The sequence below is a fragment of the Lathamus discolor genome, chromosome 9 (assembly GCF_037157495.1).
Source record: "Lathamus discolor isolate bLatDis1 chromosome 9, bLatDis1.hap1, whole genome shotgun sequence".
NCBI lineage: Eukaryota > Metazoa > Chordata > Aves > Psittaciformes > Psittacidae > Lathamus > Lathamus discolor.
This window is the reverse complement of record NC_088892.1, coordinates 16,607,454-16,631,457: the sequence shown is the minus strand read 5'-3', so window position 1 is coordinate 16,631,457 and position 24,004 is coordinate 16,607,454. Positions and strand designations below refer to the sequence as shown.

Genomic DNA, 24,004 nt, shown 5'->3' with positions numbered 1-24,004 from the left:
GAGTGAACAATCCCCTCAAAGCAATTTCCTTGTTTTCTTACCCTTTGTGCTCAATTGCAGTGCCTGGAACTAGACAAAGTTTACACTGATGCTTTTTACACTGTGCAGAGATAAAAATCCCATGTCCTGCCAGCCCTAACCCCCAGCTGGCTGCGTGCTGGGTGGGCAGGGGTAGTGCTCTGAGCCAGAGCACTGCAGTTTGTGACTGCTGCTCAGTCTGTGCCCCTGGGCTGGACACTCACCAGCCAGAAACAGCTATGGGAAAGTTCTGGGTCATGGTAACTCACCACCAGGTCCCTATGCAGAATGGCATCATTTGGAAAAATTTTACGATAGGAAGTAAAATGAAACAATAATAATGCCCCCAATCCACCTTTTTACATGAACTGTTCACTTGCAATTGGCCAAACTTGTTGCTTGTTCTGGCTGTAATACGTTGCTCCATCATGAAGTGTTAGTTACAAGTGCACTCTGCATGAGCTGACACAAAACCCACAGTGTCTTGTTTTGTCAATATTCATCAGGAGCTCCCTAGTAAGGACTCAGCAGCAGATTCAGTCTCTGAAGTTTATCAGCTTCCTAAATCTCATTTGCCAGGACTTTGACATTTCAAACTATTCTGGGAAGGGCAAATTAGAAATCAATGAAGTGCTCATCAACACGGTATCAGTGCAGCCTTAGGAAATGTAGATCAGCCATTGAGGGAAAAAAAATGCTAAAATAGCCTTTATGGAGAGTAAAGAAAAATACGAAACTGCAACAGAGTGTTTAGTCACCGTGAGTCCTTCAGAGTGCACAGCCCCGAGTAACTCACCAAAGAGCTCTCTTCAAAATCTGAATTCACAGGAGCAGTAGCAGAGTTGGGTCAGTCAGAAATGCTGTGGTATCCCAAGGACAATTTCAAGTCCTCTTTAAAAATAAGATTTAGGAATATAACATATATATTATGTATCTACTGTATATAATATGGTCCAACCTTCATTTCAGAGAATCCCCATGGAATAGCAACTAAAATTAATAAATAGCCTAAGGTAGAATTTAAGTTCAGATGCTGCAGCGGTCCACATGCACGTGAGATTTTATGAGTGCAGGACTCACACACCTAAAGCTGTTTCTTTGTATCATTCCATTTTTGATTGTTTGATCAATGGCAGTGCGACTAATGCAGTTATTAGAATGCTTACTATAAAAATTATATGGAATAAACCATGTTTGTATATTGGAAGACTATTCTGATAATGAATTTGATCACGTGTTAAACTGAGGCCAACATGTTTTCTGAAACTGACACCTGGTTAAGCTAAAATATTTAAGAAGAATGAAAAATCATATGGTTCCATTCTGCTGTATTACACAGAATAGCTTGAAGATACTTCAATGTCTGCAAAAGTCCATTAACCAGAAAAAAAAAAAATCTAGTGATGAAAGAACTGACTTTTGAAGGCTGTACATATAGACATATAGTATACATCATCAGAGGAAATACATTTCCCACAGATCTAGTCAAAGGAGGGTTTTCTTGTTTAAGTGACAGTGATTTAATTCAGGGTGTGTGCAACCATAATGCATACGTGAGCCTGAGCTGGCAGGTAAATAAGCACTGTGCCGCTGACCCCTGAATGGCAGCAGGAAGGGAACAGGCGATCACTGAATTTCACTTGACACAGACCAGGTTTCAGTCATGGACTGTGAGAAAGGGGATGTTTCAGCTGCAAAGTTCAGAATTTGGAACATAAAATAATTAGGAAATGTTTAATACCAACCCACCCTCTTTATTAATTTCTTCAAGTATTTTTAATAGTGCAAAATACTGATTTGCAGGAGTACAGCAACTATGGGAATTCACAGTAAAAAAAAAAAAATCTTAAAAGATTTCCAAAGTCAAACAAAAAAATTTTTAATACTGTATTTTTAGCAAGAACATTTTTAACAAAGAATGTGTACTTTAACTTAATATGGTACAACAGAGAAACCATACTTAAAAGTTTCCATTATCTAACACTCTACTGCATATTCATTTTTCCATCTTAAAAGACCAAAAGCCAAGCTGAACTGAGCATAAAAAAAAGCATCAATTATAATCCTCATATTACGTCAGCTGTTAGGGTTTAGCTCACACTTTTGAATTGGTCATCTAATGAAAGGACAATTTTTACATCATTCTTTTAAAAAATGTACACACATTTCTTTTTAAAACGTAATATATATCGAGTATCTGCTTCAGTAAACAAAGCTTAATTTATAAACACAATCGAAACAGCTCCATGTTGAACAGTTTCAGTGATAAACTGGACTTGTATGATGTACAGCCAGTGAGGACCTTTGTGGCTTAAAATCATTGTGCCATCGCTATACAGTAATAGCTACCTCCTTAGAGAAAAAAAAAAAGTTCTTTTTTGGGGGGGAAAGGGGGAATAATTTCTGTATGTGCTTAAAAATACTAAAACTCCTTTCTAGCTCCGGGGACCTAAAAATGATCTGTTGCAACAGGCTTGGTTTGGTATGGTAAGCTTGTAAAAAGTCTCAGTATTTCTAACACGGCAGTTTTTGATGCAGCAACAGTAAATTGCTTGAAATTGTCCTTCAAGTTTCATGCTACAAATCCTGTTCTTCACACAGTACTGAAGGCATCAAAGGTTGCGAAGGGACGTTTTTCATCAACTATATAGTCTTCAAATAGTGGTCATTACACATTTTTCAACAATAGGTGTTTCCTTCAGTACATAATAGTGGGTTTGATGTATGTTCTGTTTTCTGGAGGGAAAAAAAAAAAGAAGAAGAAAAAAGGTCAATTACAAAGTGATGCTTTTATAATTATTTGAAGCTCAGGTGGGTTCCTCATTTGTTTGTGGGCTTTTATTCCCTGAAGCCAAATTATCAGATCTGCAAGTGACAGAAAGCAGCCACTACGGAAAGAGAGGCAGCAGCTGAGAAGAGCCCGGCCAAGCCCTTGGGAGGTGAGTGTCAGCAGAGAAAGGAGTGGGGCTCAGTCCTCCTGACCAGGGGGTGTAGGTTGGGACACTCAGCTGGGCTGAACACCCACCAGCTTTGTTTCTAGTAGATCTTGCCCAGCAGCATCTGTGGAGGTGATGCTGTAAATACTCTGAGTTGGATTTTTTTTTTTCCCTTTATGGCACTTGCTTTTTAATGGAATACTCATTTTCCTCCCTTTTTTTTCAGGAGGCAGCCGGTGTTGTTTGTTGTACTACATGCCTCCTTAAGAAACTCAGTAACATGGCATCAGCTTTACAACATAACATTAGTATATGCACAAAACCTTCTAGGAACAGTGTGTTTAACCAAAATTGCATTGCATTAAAAAATGTAACAGAAGTAAATCAGTATCTTTCTTTTGTTGGAAAACTGTTCTTTCATTCAGAAACCATCACATTCCTTTTAAAATTATTTTTCTTTATTTAGGGAATCAGTAGAAAGCCATTTATTTCCTTCATATTTCTAGTTATAGTACCTATCAACCGTGATTTTTCACATTAAGCAACCTTAAGCCCAGAAAAAAAATACATACTGAAATGCCTACTGAAACTAAAGCTAACAAAAATCCATATTCTTGTTCATTATACAATGAATCATGAATCCACCCAGCTACACCCGCAAGTACTGATCTTGAAGATGATAGCAAAATGATAATACTGAGAAGCATTTTGTATAATGTTGACATCTCTCCCATTACTGTTTTACATATGCCAATACTGAACACTCATAAGGAAAGAACAAGTATTGACCTGCTAACTGACACTGATCCTTGGAGCAATCTCAAAGTTTGCCACATTTCAATTTCAAAATGCATTTCAGCTATAATATGAGTGATTTATCATTTAGCAGTAGCTGTCAAAGTAACCTCCTAGATAAAACAAAAACATCTGGAACCATAAACAGAGGAGAGCAGTAGCTGAATTTTAATCCAAATCTGACATGTTCACTTCATTAGGAACAGGAAACAGCTAATTAGTAATTGAATGTTTCATGGTTTTAAGGAGGCTCAGACTTTCCAAACAGAGATGATTTAATATGTATTTTGGATGTAAACAAGAGTAAAGATCGGAAGAGCCAGGGCCATAACATCTCCAGAGGAACAGTTGGGAGCATGGGAACCTCCAAAGGAGGGACTAAAATTAGTTTCAGGCCTTTGGCTAATTAAAATTATTGCCTTAAAGTTAACTTAGAGGGGTAAATATTAAAGCCTGGGAGGGGGTAAAGCAGAAATGCAAATACTGAGCACTGTGGAGACTTTTTTTCCTTCTGATTACTGGGAATTTGCACAAGACTTCTTCCTATTGCAGGCTGCAGGTGATCCAGCCCATATTAAGGTTCTAATTCTGACGGAATGTGCAGGTCAGCATGGCTGCCCTCAGAAGTACATGTCTCTGTAGTGACATTCTGCCACAGTGTGTATCTCGTGAGCAGCAGCACCCCTGAGGGCACTCGCGTACAGAGCGTTACATGTCCTGGGCACCCAATGCCTGCTCCCCAGACGTACGAAGGCATCTCTGGCCTGGCCACCTACGCTGGTGGGATCCCATTAGTCTGTGTAATACCAATGGAAGTCAGCAAAAATTAGGCACTTGATGCTATCCAAATGGGCACTGGGCGTCAGCTGCATCTTCTGATACATGTTTGACACTTGGTATTAGTACAGACAAGGGCAGTTAAGGCACAGACCACACATGGGTGCACGTTTGTGCTGCGTGTGCTACAAGGACTCTGCGAAGAGAAGGGGAGGAGGGGAGGAATCCGGATGTGCATTCAAGGAAACAGTTGATCTACAAAAAATGGGATCACTACTGGTTAGTAATATATAGAGATATTTAATTATTGATATTTTTATTGTATTTTAAAAACTGTTTTTCAAACTAAGGTGAGAGGTCATCGAAGGTGCTGCAGGCTCATGGACTATTTAAACTTTGGAACAAGTTTCAGTGTTTCCTTCCTATTCCCTTTATTTCTCAAGGAAAGTCCAATGAAGTATCTGGAATACCTGGAAGAGAGAAAGTAAATGCCAAAGCTCAAGCAGAGTACAACCACGCAGGAGGTATTACTGATCACTAAACAGAAAGCGCACAGTTATATATTCCCTTTCTTATAAAGCTCTCAAATATTCTCCAGAAATTAAAATACTTTTTTGTTGCTGTGCAATAAACTGAACTCCATGGCATTAACGTCATACAGCAACCACCTCTGAGGAGTTAGCACGTTAGGAGCATCTGTGCTACCACTTAGTTACACACAGAAAAGACAATGCCATGTTGTCAAATCTTTCCTGACGAATATTCACCGTCTCCTCAGTGTGGCTGACTGCAAGCTATGTACCATTTTATAGCGTTTTACTGTATTATATAGCAAAAAAATCTGAATAAATCTGTGTGCAATAAATGTATTCTTTTATTAGGTTTATCCCTTAATCAAATATTCATTTATGTGGGCTTCATTCTAATAAAAAATGAAATTATACAAAGGTGAGCAAAAGCGTAGATTTACAGTAGTTTAAAGCCTAATTTCATTCTCTAGGGGTAATATTGACAATATAAAAACTGTATAAATGATATTCCCTAACACTAAATATGCTTATGAGCCCCCTGTGCATGTTATACTGCTTTACAGCCTACAGTGAAATGCATGACTGGCTTAATAAGCAAGACATTTAGAAAGGATTGTTTTTCCCCCTCACAACGTACAAGACAAGTAAAGAAGTAAAGATCTCAGTTTCTCAGTGAGCCAGAGCCTTTGTTAGTAATTGTAATTTTCCCTCAGGATCGTGTTGTCTTTCCTGAGCTGTTAGTCCAGGGACCAGCATTCATCTGCACACTCTTTTAGCAACAATATCATTGCTCTTCTCTGTCTTTCAAGGTTTAATGTGTGTGTAAAGGACAAATCCAAAAGCAAGAACTATCATCTGCGTATTTATTCACTTCTTTTTTCAGCCTCTCCAGCACCCCTGAACTTCCTGACTCCTTTGTGAGGCGTTGTCTGTAACACCTTTCAGTCAGTCACTGAGCTGTATTGCCACAGATCTACTTTAAACCAGAATTTGGACGTGTACCCTCACAGCCCGCAGCAGCACTGTGCCTGGTAACGCTGCTGTGCAAATCCCTCCAGCACGGGGAGCACCACAGCACAGCCGGCAGCTGCCATCAACTGACACAGCTATGTCTGGAGACTATGCAGGTAACTTGGGAGGGGAAAGTCACTGGAGAAAGGAAATTCGGGATCTGCTACATAGTGAGGAAACAAAGATAAATCTGTTTTATCGGTAAATTATTCATGCAATTCAAAAAATGAACCCCAGCACTCTGTGTTGCAGAGAACATGGGCAGCAGAGATGAAATAAAATGAACCTTTGCCCATTCAGAGGAAGGAGCTGGGGGAGCTGCTAACATAGTTTGGTGGAGCTCAGAGGTGGCTGTTTCTGCAGACCTGCACTCTCAGAGGCTTCGCACAGCTCCTGCTTGAGGGGTTGAATCACAGAGTCTCACACAATACCATAGGTGTCCTGGGCAGAAGCTGATCTCTGCCCTTCCTAGGCTATACAGTCAGCATTTCAGTTAGATCAGAGCCATGCCAAGCTCAGGATGCAGCAGCACATGGAAAATCAATGCCATAACAATAAATCTGACTTATAAAGCTGGGGCTAATTAGTCTGAACCAGTCTCTTATTTTGCAGAAAGAAAAATCAGAAAACAGTTCCCTTCTCCTGTAGCTGACATCCCTCAAAACCCCTCTTTCCCTTCACCGCTTGGTGGGAATGCTGACTGGTCCGGAAGGAGGTTGCACCCAGGCCCCTCTGTGGGGTTAAGGACCACAGTGATTCCGACAAACACAGCTAAGGACACCTCACTTCTGTAGGAGAAAAAAAAAAGACCTGGCCTGCAGCAGCTCCTGTGGTTTTGGGCTTGTCACTCAGCAGAATGGCAACAGTGAGTAGAACTGACTTCTCTGCTATTAGCTGTGTGCAGTGAAACTTTTCCCTTCCATTATCTGTTTTCCAAACCGAGCAGTGAAAGATTAAAGAACACCACCCCATGAGCAGGGCAGTTTCCTCTAGACTCACAGAAGCCTGTGAACAGTGACTGCTGCTTCTGTACTAACAAAGTTTGGTTTGCTCTCTTTTAATCCATCGCTCTTTCCTATTGCCTCTCTTCCACCTCTGCAGTCCCTGATGCCTAGTGCTGGCTGAGCTGCCTCCCCCTCCTCTTACAGCAGGCAGGGCCGTGGCACTGGGCCCTTCAGAGCAGCACACTGCGTCTGGTGGTTCTTCCCTTCTTTTCTTTTGTTTAGGACTACTGAGTCACTTCTGTCAAATATTTCCACATCCGTGTTAACAGACCTAAAATCTTGTGCAGAAATCAGGATTTCTAATAAGTAACAACAGCCAAGGACAAGAATATGTTCACTGAACACAAACTATGCAGATGCTGGATTGCCACTGTCAGTGTGAATAGACAGGGCACTAACATAGTGGCTCCTGCTTAGGAAATACTCAAGCCTACTGAGTCTGAATTATTGAATAAATGACTTAGCCCTTTGTAAGAATAGCAAGGTATGGACGTTCACACTCGATGGTCTCCTGGAGAAACCTTTACCCACCTTTTGTTTTCAGTAAATTACAAAATCTCAGCTTCCTCCCTCATGTGTGTGCCTGGGCTTACAGAGAGAGTCAGAAAAACACTGTGTGCCAAAAGCAGAACACTGTGACCAACATCAGCGATACTCTTGTTGTTAAAGCATAGCATAATGTTTAAATGTTTCACATTTGCATCACCAGCAGGTGAGCCATGCAGTCAGCGCAGTTATCACACAATGAGTTGTAGAGGACCCTTTTCGTGGTGAGCAGCTAACACAAGGGCTTTCAGCAGTGCATGGCCAGTGTGCACGTGGATACAGAGTCTAATGGCACACAAACTTCAAAGGAGATTTTCTAGAAACACTGCAATATATCGCAGTACAGAAATTAGTCGAGGTTTTGTAATTCAGAGCAGGATGGGAGGAAGAAGGCCTAAAATCCAAGCAAAAAACACAGCAAAGAATTTACTTGCTTTCAAGGAAAATTCCATGACTGGTTAGTTTTATCTCAAGAGTTTCTAATCACAGTGCTCTGGTCTTTTCTTATGTAAAATTCCAAGTGCCTGAACACTTTTTTCAGTGAAAGCAAGACCAAGACAATAGCAATTGTAATTTCCAAGCTTGTTGAATTTGTCTCTTACAATTCTAGAGTACTCTGAAATTCAGTAGTGCGGTTGGTTTCAGTGGATTGCAGAATTTGGAGGTTATGATTTGATACAGTAACAAGGTTGTTAAATCTCTTAAAAAACACTACCCTTCTCTCTTCTGTCCGCCTTTCCCCTTTTTACCACAGGCTGTATCTGAAAACTGACAGGTTATACCGTAATACGGAAAAAGTATAGCCCAGTTTTCTAAATAATAAAACCCCAAATATGTTCCAAACTGCGGCAGTCCTTCATCTTTGGCAAACAGAGGAAAATAACGAGTTATTCACGGTTACTGAGAGTTTTTGTGCTAAATCTCTGCCAGGTTATTTCACAAACAAAAGCAGCAGCAGCCACCCTGGGTCCCCCTCCTGTTGCAGGTTCAGTGAACCACGTTTCCTTTGAACCACATTTTCACTCCCGGAAGGTCAGTCTGCTTGTGCTGCTGCTTCCTCCTTGAAATCTGGAGTCAGAGTTTTTGTAAATCATCATCATCAAGTATTATGGTAACATCTATTTTTTAGAAATTTAAGCTAACATTGCTTTGCTGATTGTTCCAATGTCCCCTAACAATGAAATATAGTAATACAAAAGTTAACTAAGGTATAAACATGCAAAAGGAGAAGTCTCCCTGCGATCATAAAATGATGTTATTTTCTGTTCAGCAGTTCATGTTACTGCTGTTCATGCTAATTAATTAAAGGAGCTGTTGCTGTAATGTGCAAACAGGGAATCTGAGAAACTGAGAGGGCTTTTAGGTCTCGGAGTGAAGTTAAGTCAATCTGGGCGCGGGCAATCAAATGTAATGAAATCACTTGTCAGTGCTAAGCTTGCAAAAACTGTGAAGTTTGACTAGGGAGTAAAAGGATTATAATTAGATTTCCAATAGGATAATAACTAAATGGCAGAAAGCAGTAAAGAGAAAATATTACTTTGTTAGCTAATGGTGCTGCTGTTCAGTTTTAGTTTTTATCAGCACACTTGTAGTTGTGCTAATTTAATTTGCTTTTATCAGCAAAAATGCACTACTCGAATGGTACTTGAATGTCATTTGCAAAAATCATTGATCTGAAGGTGCACTTAATGACACCCAGTATGTTTATTTTATGTGAAACAGAGATTGGCTGATAAAATGGTTGACGCACTATCTTGCTGGCCCACAAGTGAGTGATGGAGGCAGCACCAGGAGGGTATTGGTGTGCGTGCATCACCCTCCTGCACCACTCAGCTATGCAGGGGGCTCTATAACCACAGCAATTATTAATTTCCTATTTTGTCAGCTAAAAGCTTCTATCAGCTCAAGCTCTGCTGGACTAAAACGTCAGGTATCCAGAGGACGCAGGTATTACACTGTAAAGTTCAGGAAGTTTTTAAGTCTCGTCTACACAGAATCTCTGTTCAATTAATATACAAAGCAGAGAGGAAATGAGTCAACTAAATGGAAGAGATTTATAATGCAGATCAGAATCCTTGTACATGAACAGCTTGTGTTAATAAAATCATTTTAAGAAATGAGCATAAAATATGATATGACTTAATCACTGTGAAAGGTGGCTGTGCAGCATTTTTGTAATTTTCCTTTAAACCATCTTAAGGAGATACTGGCAGTGAACTAATTGAATTTCAAAGGAAAGGCACTGTGTGAATGATAGATTTCTGTCCAGCAGAGCTATTGACGACAGAAAAAGAAAGGTCTGCATTGATGCTAAAGCTTTCTTCTGTGCAACAGGGAGAGATTTTGGAAGCTTGGAAACAGCTTTGTATGAGGGACATGTGTTTTGACCCTTCCTCCTCTCAGGGCCCAAAAAACAAAGGCAGCAAATGAAGGAGGCAAGGAGGGAGTGTGCTCAAATCGTTAACAACAGTAGTGCAATAGTAGCAGTCAAGTACAAAAACTGTAATCAAAGGAAATGAGTAAGAAGATACTACAGTATCAGCACAAATAAAAATGAAAGGGATGGTGCTACAGGACAGAAACACTTTGAAATCTAAACAAGCTCTATGGAAAGCTCTTCGCAAGTCTTTTTATCAGCTGAGAGTGCTCTGTGGAAAACAGGCTGAACTCATTACACGTTTGCGTGTGAACAAGATTACCACAGCAAAACTCTCCCTGAAGTCAGCATACGCTGTTCTTCATCATGGTGGTGAAGCCAAGAGGTGCTTTGCCACTGAAGAGCACAGGGCAGGTTTACAGCTCCTACAGCACAAGTCACATTCTGCTTTCATAGCAGGCATCAGGCCCAGAGATACTGAGCTCAGTGGAAAGCCACTTCTCCCTTTGTTCAGGCTTTTAATCTGGACAAGAACTACATTATCCAAAGCCTGTTAAAACTAAAGAATGATGTAGCTGGGATCAGATTAAAAAAACCACAAACCAACCCAAACCTGAAATAAAAATCATAAAAACACGTTTTCTGTTATATCAATAGACTACAGAAATGTAAGAAAGTTCTCTTAATTCATTCTAGTAAGTAAATGGTTGTCAGAAGCAGCTATGCATCACTTTCCACAGTTTTCTATGATCATTTTTGATAGGAAAACCCTTTGAGCCAACTGTAGCTTTTTTCCTCCAATTGAAAATTGAAATTAACTTTCTTTTTTTTTTTACTAGATTCTGTCTAGAGGCACCTTTGATTCTTGGGATCCTTTTGGATGAGCACTGAGCGCTCCTCCCAGCAGGTATCATAAACAGAGAAATGTTACAAATATTTTGCTTGTCAAATTTAAATACATGTGTCTTAGTGCTTATCCAATATTTTGACTATTTCTGGCAGTAACACTTTTCCAATTGCAATATTTAGAGCACAGCTCTAATCATATGTGTACACATATATACACACATATGTTGTATGTATATATATGCACTACAATAAAGCTGTGATTCTCCTTCTTTGAAATACATAGCATATGAACCTAAAATCACAAAAAGAGACAGCAGTAAAAATATTTGAAAGCTTTCCCGTATAGATGACAGATGGATGACAGATGCATAGCAGAGGTATGCAAAGTCGAGCCTTTAACAGTAGAGAAATGCTGAAAGTTAGGTTTGTATCTCGAACTGCATTGCAGTCCTCCCCACACTTAAGGGGACTGTCTCTAGCTCCTTTGACACACATTATTTTTGCACATTCCCATTACCTGGGGGGTAGAAGGGCTCTGGGAACCAGCAGCTACACTGAAATGGGCAGCAGTTACCAGGCTGCTGGAATAGCTGGTGCAGAACTGAATGGTATGTCATGAATACAGCACAGAATTGAAAGGAGAAAGTTGGTTTTATAGAAAACCAACACTATGAAACTGTGTTTTTGCCGAAGTCAGAGAATTTCTCTGTTCAAATTGCTCACACCATATTTTATCACAGGTGACTATGGATTTTCTGCCTGTCTTAAACAGCCTTCCAATTGCAATGGAAATAACCCTGAAGATCTCTGTATCTCCCTCCCCTAAGTGATGATCACACAGCTCCCTCACTTCACAAGCCTATAGCCAGAATGCACTTAGTGTTCCTTGGGAAGCACTCAGACAGTACAAACTGTATTTACAGTCACTGAACAGCGAGGGAAATGGAGCACTGTGTAATTGCTCCTAACATGGACATGACTTTCCTTTTCCTCCTACAGTTTATGCAGTTTTTGAAAACACCTATGATCTTCATAGGTTGGTAAGGATCAGAGGTAAAAAAGATAAATCACATGTAAAACCGCTTTTGAACTGAGCGCATGTATCTGATAGCTAAATATGGCCTTCCAACATCTCTGTTTAAACAAAGTTACTTTCTGATCTTGATCTTCCTAAGTTTTTCTGTGCTGAAAAGACAAAATTAAATTGTGTAATTTACATTTATCTTAAAGCAGGAAAATGGAGACAAAAACTGTTCTGCATTTTGTTACATTTTTAATTTGGCTCATGGTAAACAAGTAAGTGATGGGATGTGGTACATACTGCACCTTGCATCGCCGCACTGTCATGTTGGGTTCCGTTGTGTTCTATTTCCATATCTGGGATTCCAGCATCTGAAAGACATGACACTGAAGATTAATGCATTCCCCTATGCCCTCCTCTCATGCATCTTTAGAAAAATATTTATAGCAAACTAGGGTGATCTCCAAGTTACACGGTCTTGCATAAAACATTTGGCCTTCATAGAATTTTCAGTAGTAAATCATTTCCAAAATGTGCAAACATTACTGGTCTCACAGTGAATTATTTTTAATGTGCTTCACATTTGTCTGATGATCAGATAATAACCAACACGTGATCTTGATAGGTCTGTAAAATTTGCTTGGAGAATGAGGGCATCTGACAGATGAAAAATAAAAGTCAAAATTAAACTGGGATGACATTAAACTACATTGATTCTCCTAGCCATGTACCTGCAATGTACAGATTTTAAAGAGTATAGCCAGTGCCAGTCAACACGTTTGTGTGTGCGCATGTGCGTATCACTTTGTACAGAACAAGGACTGTGCGAACTGCATTTAAAAGACTCACCTCAGGATGCTGTAAGCAAGCGTTATCACCCAAAACAAAACTACATATGTGATACTATGTGAAGTATTTCCAGATTTCTGAGAAAAGCTTTCCAAAATGGATTGTGCCTTTTTTCCAAGTTGAGGAAGAGTCTCATGATGATATACAGTTTTGAACTATTTAATTTCATATTGGTAATACCTCTATATGCACAATCTTCCAGGCTGGGGGTGGGGGCTCAAACACCCTAGGGTGTTATGGTAACAGATGCCATTATCCACCTTGTGCCAGCAACGATTAGCATGAAGGGTATGTGATTTGAATCCATGACACCTCAAATCCTGGAGAAACCTCTGCTTCCAGTATCATACAGCCCTCAGAATTACAGCAACAAAAATCCCACACCTGAAAGGGAGCTGCCTGTACAGTTCTGAAGCTTTTCTGTGTAGAAGCCTGTTCTGGACTTTCTCCAGTAGAGAATAACTGTACTGTTGCTTTCTCAGATCCCTTCCGTTGGAATGTCAATATTCATCACAAAGATGGCATTTTGCTGGTCACACTACAGCCTCACTGAACAATATGCCAAAGCAGGTCAACCCATTAAAAGCAAAGTCCATGTGCAGAACAATGAGTTTATAATTTAGTAATGTAAATGTAAATGAAATATATGTGAGGCATGCACATACAGCCCTACAAATACATATGTCCAAATTAATAATATTTTCATGTATATATTTTTTTCTTATAAAGCTGACTGCTATTACATAGGTCTTTCCTTATTCAGATTCCTGATTGTGTTGAAGGGAAGTTCAGGGCACTGATCTATTAATCCAAAAAGGTTCTTTCTTTTCAAACGTCTTAGAGTACATGTTGTATATACGAAAATTTACAAAGTCGTCTGTAACTAGTAACAGCATCTGTTAAATGAGACAGACTGTCAGAGTTAAATTAAAAATATTCAGAATAGCCCTTCACATTTTGTTGTCATAAAATTGTACCTGAAATTAAATTGTGGATTAAGATGCTAATGAGCTACCTGATTTGCATGTGCAATCAGATTAGCATGTAAATATCAGCTTCTTGCAGGCACTAACATATATATGACTACCTGAGTGTGCCTGCAAATCAAACCACTAGCAGCCAGGCCCACAATAGCAGATGTAAAGATCTGTTAATCACATTGCTGGCATGTTGGTACCCCTTAATTTGTGGCTTCCAGAACTGCTGAGTACTCCTAACTGTTGTGCAAGCAGCAGGCGCTTACCAGCAATGGCAGAGTCTGGGTGAATGACCTTACAGAACATCAGGATTTTAGGGGTTTTTTTTCTGACATTCATCTCATGGTGCTGGCTGTGTCTATGGGATGCAACCTGGGCATTTTCCTGATGCAGGGGAGGTGGTGGAAAAGGTTTCTGCTGTCTCTGTCCATCCATTCTCCCTTGGGTCAGTGTCCCTGACCACGGTGCAACAGCAAGCTGCACATCCATGCTTGAATCACCACTGCTCCCCCTCTGTACATCAGAAAAGCCAGCCAGTTCCTGGTTATAGTGATATGCTGGACTATAAAACCCAGCAGATGAGAATGCCTCTGAAAGCTGCTGCTCTTGTACTTAAAGAGTTTATATCTCTTAGGTGCTCTAGATAAATCACAACTTGCAGTCCATTGTTTGTGGAGTGTTGTGATGGCAGTTCATGTAGACAGGCTAGCTGTAACTTTAAAAAACAGTTTGGGTAGCCCTCACAACTAGAGAACTCAAGACAAGTTAAACTCATTATTTTTACTCAGCAGTTCAGGCAGATTTTGCAGTCTGCTTATGTTACCATGGCTCAGTTATGGGCAGTGCCCACAGCAGGCAGCACAAACTTAACGTAAAGACTATACCAAATACAAACTGCACATAACCCTGATTCATGAGCCTCTGCAGAGGCTTCCACATACGGATGCACGGCCTAAACCTTAGCTACAGAACCTGAAATTAGCTAAAACTCAACTAAGTTCATCTTAAATATTCAAACCAAAGCTCTAAACTTTGGCCAGAACCATCTTAACCAGGAGAGGCAATTCCTCCCACTACCCAAAACATAATCACTGTTTAGGAGATGAACTGATTTGGTTTTGTTTCACAAGAGTATTTGGGAAGTATTCAAAACCTAGTCAGCTCTGAAAGCTGATACATATTTAACAAACTTAATAGGTCCTGAGGCTGGGCAAAGTTCAGCCAAATGGCTTTTAAAATGAAGCTCAGCAGTTCTAAAAATGAATCTGCTGGGAGAGAAGAGTTCAGAGAACCTTACAGGAACCAAATTTCACATTGTCTTAGCTGGCACTGTAACAGATTTCTCTGGTAATGTATTCAGCATTTCTTGTCAGGTCTGTGTAAACTGCTCTGTCTGTTTCTCTAGTTACAGACTGACTTATCTTTTTAATTCATGACCCAGAGCACATGGCCTGAAATAGATTTTTCATTATTTCAGGAAAAGGATTGTAGGTTTTTATTCTAGAATTTGCTTTGTGCATCGTTCTACTTTTTTTTTTTTCTTCAATTAAACATCATTCTAAGCTAACTGTGAAAGGCCAACTAAGACATTACCATTTAACATCCTGAGACCGTCATCTGATGTGGCCTGTTTAAGTGCCTGTTCCACTTGTTCTCTTCTCTTTGATTCAAATTCCAAGGCTTCCTGCAATTTTCTCTTCGCCTTTTTTTCTTTCTTCAAGCGTTTCTGAATTGTTGCTGAAATGTAAATATATTGTAAGAATGGCTGTTAAAGCACAATTAATACATAATGGAGACAGTAAATGAGTTTATGTTCAAGGCCCCAGTTCTAGCTTGAGAAAACCCCAAAATCTGGCATGAATCTGATATTAAAAAAACCCAAACCAAACCAACAAATACCAACCAACCAAAAACAAAACCCCCAAGCCATATCCTGTAGTGAAACAATCTGAAGGGGCTTCCAATCTGCTTAAAATCTTAAATCTTCTTGTCACTTTGGAACAGCCTCATGGATTTCAGTCTCCAGCCCAGAACCTCAGCATCTTGGAGCCAGGCTGGCAGTTCATGTCTGATTTCACCAATTGTGACTCAATTTCAGGTACAGTTCTGCATAGTTTGGTTGAGCAGATCATTAGCTTAAACTAATTTCCAGGAACAGCAGCAATGTATATCCTCAAAATTAAATAAAATCTCTCACCCTTCATTCTAACCTTTAGCCTTAATGTTGAGATTTATAATGCACCCTCCTCCTCCAGTAGTTTTATCCAGAAAGATAATTCCAAGCACACTGGTTATGCCATCACTGACCACCCCTCATGGACAGAGGAAGTCTTCTGGATGTTCAGAGATGTAGTTTTAACTAAACTTTTGTTTTCTAATATTAAATGGAAATTAAAGGTACTTCTGTAGGCTGTCTGTATGCAGCACTGGAGAATCTGAAATGTCAGTACCAATAGGGTACAGAGAGAAATCTCATGAAATGAGGTCATTTTTTTTGGGTGAAAATGGAGGAGGAGTTGGGTTAATTTTGAAAGAAAATGACTGAAATACCAAGAACCACCGCCCAAGAGAGAAGTCAGGTGTAAGGCTATTGCGAAGCTGTGGATACATAACTCAGATAAAAGATCAATATGTAGAGAAGGGATATGTACTGAGTAACGTAAGTACTTAACCACTTCACTATTACTAGGAGGAAAAAAGATGGAAAGCCAAAGGAGAGGAACAAAAACAGCATTGGGTTTTTGTTCCCAATGTTGAGAATCTCAAGAGAGAAATTAAGAGGGAACTTCCCAGGTAGACAGCAGACTGAAAACAAGCCTGTAACATCGGTAAGTAAATGAAGTGTTATTATCTTCATCAGCGATTTCTGATTTTAAATAAAGCATTCCATGAATCCCTGAATAGTAGCTGGCTGTTTGGACTTAATATAGGTGCCAATGTAATAACTCCTGTACAGCAGTAGACCACAATGCACTTTACAGTCGTATCTTCTCTCTTTTACAGATGGAAAGCAGAAACAGTATCTTGACAAAACTCAGACACAGGCCTTTGGTTCACCTATATAAGAACTGGCAGAAAACAGAAGTATTCCTGACTAATCTCAGTTTTAAACCCAACTATAAATAAAACTATAACTAGAGAATTGTATAGTATTACATATAGCCATGTGATCAATATCTTCACCATGAACTGCTGACATTGGCTATTGTATTGCCTCATTTATATAAATTTGAGCAATAAAATGCACCTTTTAAGCTTTTACCTTTTCAAACCCTGAATCTTAATCCTGTATTTAACCTTATTTCTCACCAGCAACAGGTCACCATTACTTGGGCCAGAACTGCATCTCAAATATAGACCTCTGCCAACCACAACCTTTCCTGTGCTCCTTCCTGTCCTTATTATCCCTATTAAACTATCTTTAATGGGCTCTTACACTTGTTTTTTCACCAGCGCTGCAAGAACACTATCCTCTGTCTCTTTGTTACACAACCTCTCTTTCCTGGTTTAAACTGCTTGGTAGGATCTCCACAGGCCCATCTCCACACTTCTGCTGGGGGTATCCTGCAGCCAGGAAATACTCCCCTTCTGGATACAGCTTTTGTTTCAGGAAACCTGCAATCAGCTGACACACCTGGTTGGCATGAGGAAGATTAGCTGGACCAGAGGGTGATGCCCATGTACCTTCTCAGAACCATCTGGAGAACAATGTTAGCAAGCCCTGGAAGGAGTCAAAGACAACTCCCACAGCACACCCCAGCTCATATAAATGTGGTACCTTCCTGCAACCCATCTCAGCTCATGCAGAGGGTTGGAGAATGCCTCTGCATTGTGCTGCTTTGGTTCACATGGGTAGTCAAATCCTCACAGCTGTACTTAATCCCATGGATTCATTATGGAATCAAACAAATGGAGAAATGATGGCACTAGAAAAGGTAACTAAAACTAACAGACCAGAAAGAATCTAAGCTTAAATATAAATGGTCTTTTAAAACTACCACCCATTTGAGTCAACTTTGCTAGTGCACACACTGTGGCAAACACTGCTCACAAGTATTGTTAAAATGAAAGTTGAATTTACACAAGCAGTATTTTGCAACCCCTTTTATTTATATGCTTCTCCTGTGTATTAGATATCTGTGAATTTCAGATCACAAAACATTATTAGAAAATTGACTTAAACATCTGTAAAAATTCTGGGGAAATCCACAGTATTTACATAATTTTTGGTGACTTTTGTGATTTTTTTATTCATCTGAATTCTTATTGACTTGTACAAATCCTTCTGGATTTGTGAGTGCTCCAGTTGGGGGGAGAGGGAGGGAGGGTGGAGAAAAAGTCAAAAAAAAAAAAAGGGATACCATTACATGGGAAATCTCTGGGAGACTTAATAAATGGAGAATTTCAAAATGTGATCTGGACAACATAACTCCGGAAAATTGAGCATCTCGCATGTAGCCTATCTTTGACTTTCCACAGTAATACAGAAGAGCATGTGGTGATGACCTGAAAAACAAACGGCGCTAAGGATATCGATTATTGGTGAAATTGTCTTTTGAGCCAGAAGCCAACAGAGTCTGTGAATAGCTAACGGGTTTTGTTGATTTAGATGTGACTCAGGAGGTGCACAGTGTGCTGTCTGCCTACAGGGAGGCGAGTTTTGTTTTAAAGAAATACAGCAGTCTCATCCATACTCAGTTGGGGTGACGCAACATTTCTGTACACCCAATTTAGCAACTTCAGTAGTATTTACTGACCCTTCACAACTTGACTCAGAAGTGCCCTTCTTCGTGGCCTCTTACCAAGCCCTGGCACTGCAGACAGCTCTGCTATCCATGCCTAATTCCAATTCAAACTGCACAGGAAGACAGTACTTGCACCCACATTTCTGGTCTTACCTAGTTCTGTCTTTCTGATTTCACGGGTATAATCTAGAAGTAGCTTTTAGCACATGAAGAACTCTTCCTCTCTTCCAGATGCAGATTTGAATTTTAAAAAGAACACTCTCTTTGTTGCAATATCACAGTGAAAAATTCAGATTTACCAATTTAATTGCCTGTTATTATCAAAAGCTTCTAAACAGTCATGGCTTTGTTTTAGAAGTCCCCACAGGGAGAGTGCTATTGTACCACACTTTCCTAATGGAAAAAGGAAGTATCTAGGGCTGCTTGCTTCAGATCTTGCACTTGGGTAGACAATTTCTTGTAGTTCTGTCTATTTTGTTGCACAGAAGTTATCCATAGGACAAACTAGCTGACTAGCAGCTAAACTGCAGAAACGGGGGCTAGGTAAGTAGTAAGGTAATGAAAAAAATCAGCTACATACCCAAATTGCAGAAATAACTCTCTTTCTCACAGTAAGACTGATTTTCAGCGCTTGGAGGATAATAGCAGAAAACAAAAGAAATTAAAGCTGTCAAATGAAGAAATCGGGCTGGGAATACACAGGCAGAGAGGTAATAATGCATCTGAAAGCCATGAAGCCGAATCAGCTTTCCTGAACAGAACCTGCCAAAACTCTCTGTGGCCAGTTGCCCTCCAGGAAATAATCCTTCAGCCACTATTCCGTCTGCCCACAGAAAAGTGTGCTTCATTCTGTTTTTATTAAATTTAAATCTTTCATTAGCAGTGCTAGTCCACTGCTGCATTACACTGAAGTATGAATGTCAGTTAACTTCGAGTCCTCATAGCTCCAGCTGGAAATGCCAAAGGGTTATACATTTAATAGATATCTAAACTCAATTTTTCATTCACTCACCTCTGCTTTGCAGCTCAGCTGTGAGTTGCCTTTCCAAGCTCTCTCTTAGTTCTCTCTCTCTACAAAGCTCCATCTTTAACTCTTTCTTTTCCTGCTGTATCTGCTTTTCCTGGACTCTTGCATTGTCCACAGCCACTTTCAGCAGGCCCTAAAACACACACAAATGTAAGACCTGAAAATACCATTTTGTTTCAGCACTGACAACATTCGTCCATTTGTTTCTTTTACACCCTCTAGGAAAACAGAAAAATTAAACGCAGAAACCTGTAGACCCGGAACACAACTGGGCATTTGAAGTAGCTAAATATTATAAACGAGCAATTTTGTGGTGTGGAATCATTCAGTATAGCTTTTGCTAAGTCATCCCACCAATGTGGTTTATTACAAACAGAGTGCCATATCATTGCTGACCTCAGTCAACTGCAGGGAGAAGCAAAGGAGGAATAATGAGACTGGTGCATTTTAATATGATCATTATTACCAACTATTAAGTCAAAAAGACAATGTATGAAACCCTTTCACGATCAATAATGCCAGATAGTGGAAACGTAAGCATTACATTAAACAGAAGAAATTAGAATTGCAGATACAAAATAAGTTTCTGAAACTTTTAAAAAAAGACTAAAACCGAAACACATTTTATCTGTCATGACATAGTCTAGCCCTGTAGAAAATAATTTACCTGAATGTTGGTTAATAGTGTTTCTACTGATGAAAGACCATCAGCAAAAAGAAATGGTGCCGGAAATCCAGGAGGCAAGGCCTGTCCAGCCAGTTGGACTTTATCTAAGGTTGGTTTCATTATTGGAATGGCAATTTGGACCTCTTCTGTAAAGACAGGTTTAAAAGCAACATCAGAAAACATTAGAAATAGAGGTAAACGTAACTTCTAGAAACTAGCATTCCCATTTACCTGGAAGTCAAAATACAAGCGCATTAGTACAACTGACATTGTTTCCATCCTTGGACAGCTGTGCTTGTTGCTAAAGTAAGATTGCAAAATAGTACAGAATAATAATAAATATACTGACGGGTACAACACAGCTGTAATAGTCTAATGTATCTCAAATTCTACAAATTATACTACAGAATTACAACAGTGTTACACAGTTCATTAAACCTGAATGACCTTTCTTCATTTTGTCATGTTTGCCATTCTGTGATGTGAATTTTTTGTTGCTATAACCTTGACAAAATTCTAATCAAGAAGTGCATCGCATCTCTTTATTCCTTTAATGTTACCCTTCCCATAGGCAGCAGTCAATAATCACCACTGAGTCGTTCCCTCCTGCTTAGCCAGCACCAGCTTCACGTTGTCAGTGAAGTGTCAGCGCAGGTTCTCTTAACAAGTATTGTGCTGCTCTCAGCCTCTCCTGTCACATGAAGTAGCCAGGCTGCTTTGCTGAATTTCTGTAGCAGAGGTACTGAGAGAGCTGGGTGGGTCACAGAGCAGCCAGGAAGGAGAGGGCAACTGGCACAGAGCCTTGCTCCTGTGGCTTGCTGCATGGAGCTAGATTGATGTGTTTCTTCCAAACTGTAGAATGGGGACCTGCTGGCTTCCCCTTTACTTGCAGTTTCAAACCAATCATGTTGCTATAGAGCAAGCTGTGCACACACAGTGCAAATATGTATTCATAATGAAGCAGCAGTATTAGTAAATATTTTTCAAAAAATCCTTTAAATTTTGTAAGGAATCGGTACTATCACCAAGGAAGTCACATTTCTGAATAGGATAATTTTTTCAGGACAGTAAAGAATCTCCTCTCAGATCCCCAATGAGCATTTTTTCCCCATGTATTCATTTAAAGCTGAAAACCACAAAACTAAAATCTAAGTCTTTAAAGCCAAACTCTACATTTATTTTACTGTGAAATGCTAAAAAAATACTCCTGTGTAATATTCCAGGGAAATCCAGTCTCTATGTTATGTTCCTGCACCTGCAGAAACCATGAGGAATATTTTCTTGGCAACTGCTTTTTAGTAAAGCCTGCAACTAATGTATTGGCTGCAAGTTCATGACTTGCGTGTTTTCAGGAAAACTGCACAGCCAGTCCTGACGATCGTTTCATTGGTCAAATGTCTTGGTCACGTTAAAGCCAGGATTTACAATTAGACCACAGCGTATCGAAAAGGCCCCCTCCCTTACCTAAAAAAAACAACGTAGAGTCTGACAATGAACGGCACTGCCGTGTGCCCCCAGCAACGCTTCACAAACTGCAGGAGCATCTGCTGAGCAGCACTTTCTGCTGTGTTTCTAAAGCATTACCTACTGACAAGGAAGTAGGAGCATTCACAGGTTTCAAGTATTCTCTGAAATCACCGCTTAGGGAGTATTTTGTTTTCACTATGCGAGTTCATTAAATGGAACATCTTCATCATGATTCTTCAGGACTAACAACAACAAAAGCCAGTAACCTCTACATGTCTTTGTAGCTCTCCTTTTAGAGCTGTGTTCATGTAATTTAAGTGATCCATTTAAAAGAAACGAGCTCTGGTCACATATTCGGACCACAGAGTTGATGCTGATTCAGACACACCATTTCTCTTGTATCAGTGGCAGAGTTTTTAAAATAAGATGGTAAGCTGTTGCATATGATGTTACACAGAAATAATATTTAAGCCATGGAGTCACAAAAGACTAAACTGAAGTGACATTTGAAAAAGAAAGTAATACATGAAGTATGCATAACAAAACTGCAGCTGCTTTGAAATCTCCAGAAATCTCTACTATTTGGAGATGAAAGTAATAACATTAAATTGGCCGAAAGGAAAATTACTATTGACTGTGAAGACAGGTTGCATGGTCTATGGTTTGTAATGTTACTGTACAGCAGATTGAAGTTTCAAAATAGTATTACTCTTCTTTAAAGAGATAGACACAGCTAAATTAGGTGCTGCTTGCTGCAGTGAGGATCAAATGCAAAAAGAATCATATTTCATCAGACCTAGTCAACACCAGGAAAATAAATAGAAATATAAGAGGTATGCAGGCAATGATTCATTTTGATAATCTGGCCCAAGAGAGACACATAGAGACAGCACACAGATCTAAGCTTCCACCAAAAGACAAATAGGACACAGAGGGTGGGAATTGGGATGACAGTGTAGCAGAGGTCACATCGATTTTCAGCAGCAGTTTTCACACAGATGAGATAACCCTGGACTCTATTTGGCCCATTGTTCATATCCTACCTGTCCCAGAAGCAATAAATTACCAAGTCCCAGAAAAAGGGCAGTAAAGAAGAAGGATTCTACTTATGACTTCTTATGATTAAGTTTTTGTGCTAACCAAACATGCTTTGCAGACCAAGGTCACATTGCATGTTAAAGTCTGTAATAGCTGAAAACTAGAGGAAGCATATTATGTTTTCACGTATATGGGTGGAAACTGTCACACCATTCATCATCTTTTTTTTTTCTTTTGATTGAAATCACACTCTGCAAAGATGAATGATAAATGCATTAGAAATCTATTTCAATCTTGTAATAGGTCTTCACATCTGAATAGTGTCTACATCTTGCCCGTATCCTGAATAAAGTGCACAGTTAGGCAGAAATTTATTAGCAAATCATAACTGGCAAAGCAATTAAAAGTGGCTTGTGCTGGAAGCATTTTTTGCCGATTGTCTCAAATGCATCTCTTTAATAGGAAAAAAGATGTTGATTTAAGCAATTTAATTTTAGAGAACACTAAAAATATCAATGCTAAAAACTGCACTCACACATACAGTACAACAGAATAAGCAAGAAATAAAGCTAGAACAACTGCAGTGCAACCAAGGACAAACAACCTTTCTATTTATTGAAGCAAAGTGGGAACTACTTTTATCGAGCTTGTTTGTTAAACCTGCGATGCTTTATAGTAGCATTCAGGAATCCATTTAGAGTGTGGTCTTTTTATTTTAATTTCTAGCTAGCATCCAGATGAATAGACGAAAGCAGGAATTACATTGCAAAGAAATACACAGTAAACACTAACAGTGAATGGAGTATTATCCCAGGAAAGCACATGGAAATCTGCCTGAAAGTTTCCTGTTCTTAATTCCATATACTGGAGTATTTAATCTTCTGGCTTCTGCCTAAGTTGCAGAAGTAGGGATTGGAGAATGAAGCATCCACCTACAGACTAAGCACAGCACTGGGAGCACAAGTTATGTGAATTGCTCCCTGCATAACAGTACATGGCCCAAACCAACAGGCAGTTGTAGCTGCCAGCTGGTTTATTTGCTTTCAGATGGCATGTTTTTGAACCCATCATTCACATACCTGATACACTTGACACATCAATTCCAAACAAGGTAGAAATAGTAAAGCTACAATTTACATCCTGCACAGCACCAGTTAGAGCACGAAGTTACTTATTCACGTGTACTTCAAAACTTGTACCTACCTGGACCTGTATAAGCATTATTCACACAAATTCCTTTTCCTTGCCTGTGGCATACAAGTTAGAAACCTAAAGGACTACAATGGCTTATCAAAATTTTAATTCTTTGAGCTTCACACTGGAGTGATGTGGATAACATTTAATGGTCCGTAGTTACAGAGAACAGCCTA

At 39.6% G+C, this 24,004-nt stretch overlaps 1 protein-coding gene and 1 long non-coding RNA gene across 4 annotated transcripts in view; one reads left to right on the top strand and one right to left on the bottom strand.

Moving 5' to 3' along the window:
* Positions 1-1,881: 1,881 nt before the first annotated feature.
* The window catches only part of DACH2 (dachshund family transcription factor 2), a 285,743-nt gene continuing 263,620 nt past the window's right edge, over positions 1,882-24,004 (bottom strand). The window contains exons 8-12 of one of the 3 annotated variants that reach the window (XM_065689268.1): positions 20,130-20,275; positions 19,448-19,595; positions 15,312-15,427; positions 12,170-12,239; positions 1,882-2,754 (exon numbers count right to left, since the gene is read on the bottom strand). In XM_065689268.1, coding sequence (XP_065545340.1) covers positions 2,717-2,754; positions 12,170-12,239; positions 15,312-15,427; positions 19,448-19,595; positions 20,130-20,275 — 518 coding nt within the window. In that variant the 3' untranslated portion in view covers positions 1,882-2,716. The other 2 variants (XM_065689265.1, XM_065689267.1) reach the window with 2 other exon arrangements.
* On the top strand, positions 8,650-16,855 carry LOC136019264 (uncharacterized). Its single transcript, XR_010614794.1, has 3 exons — positions 8,650-8,728; positions 10,834-10,901; positions 16,694-16,855. It is a non-coding gene; the product is annotated as an uncharacterized LOC136019264 (long non-coding RNA).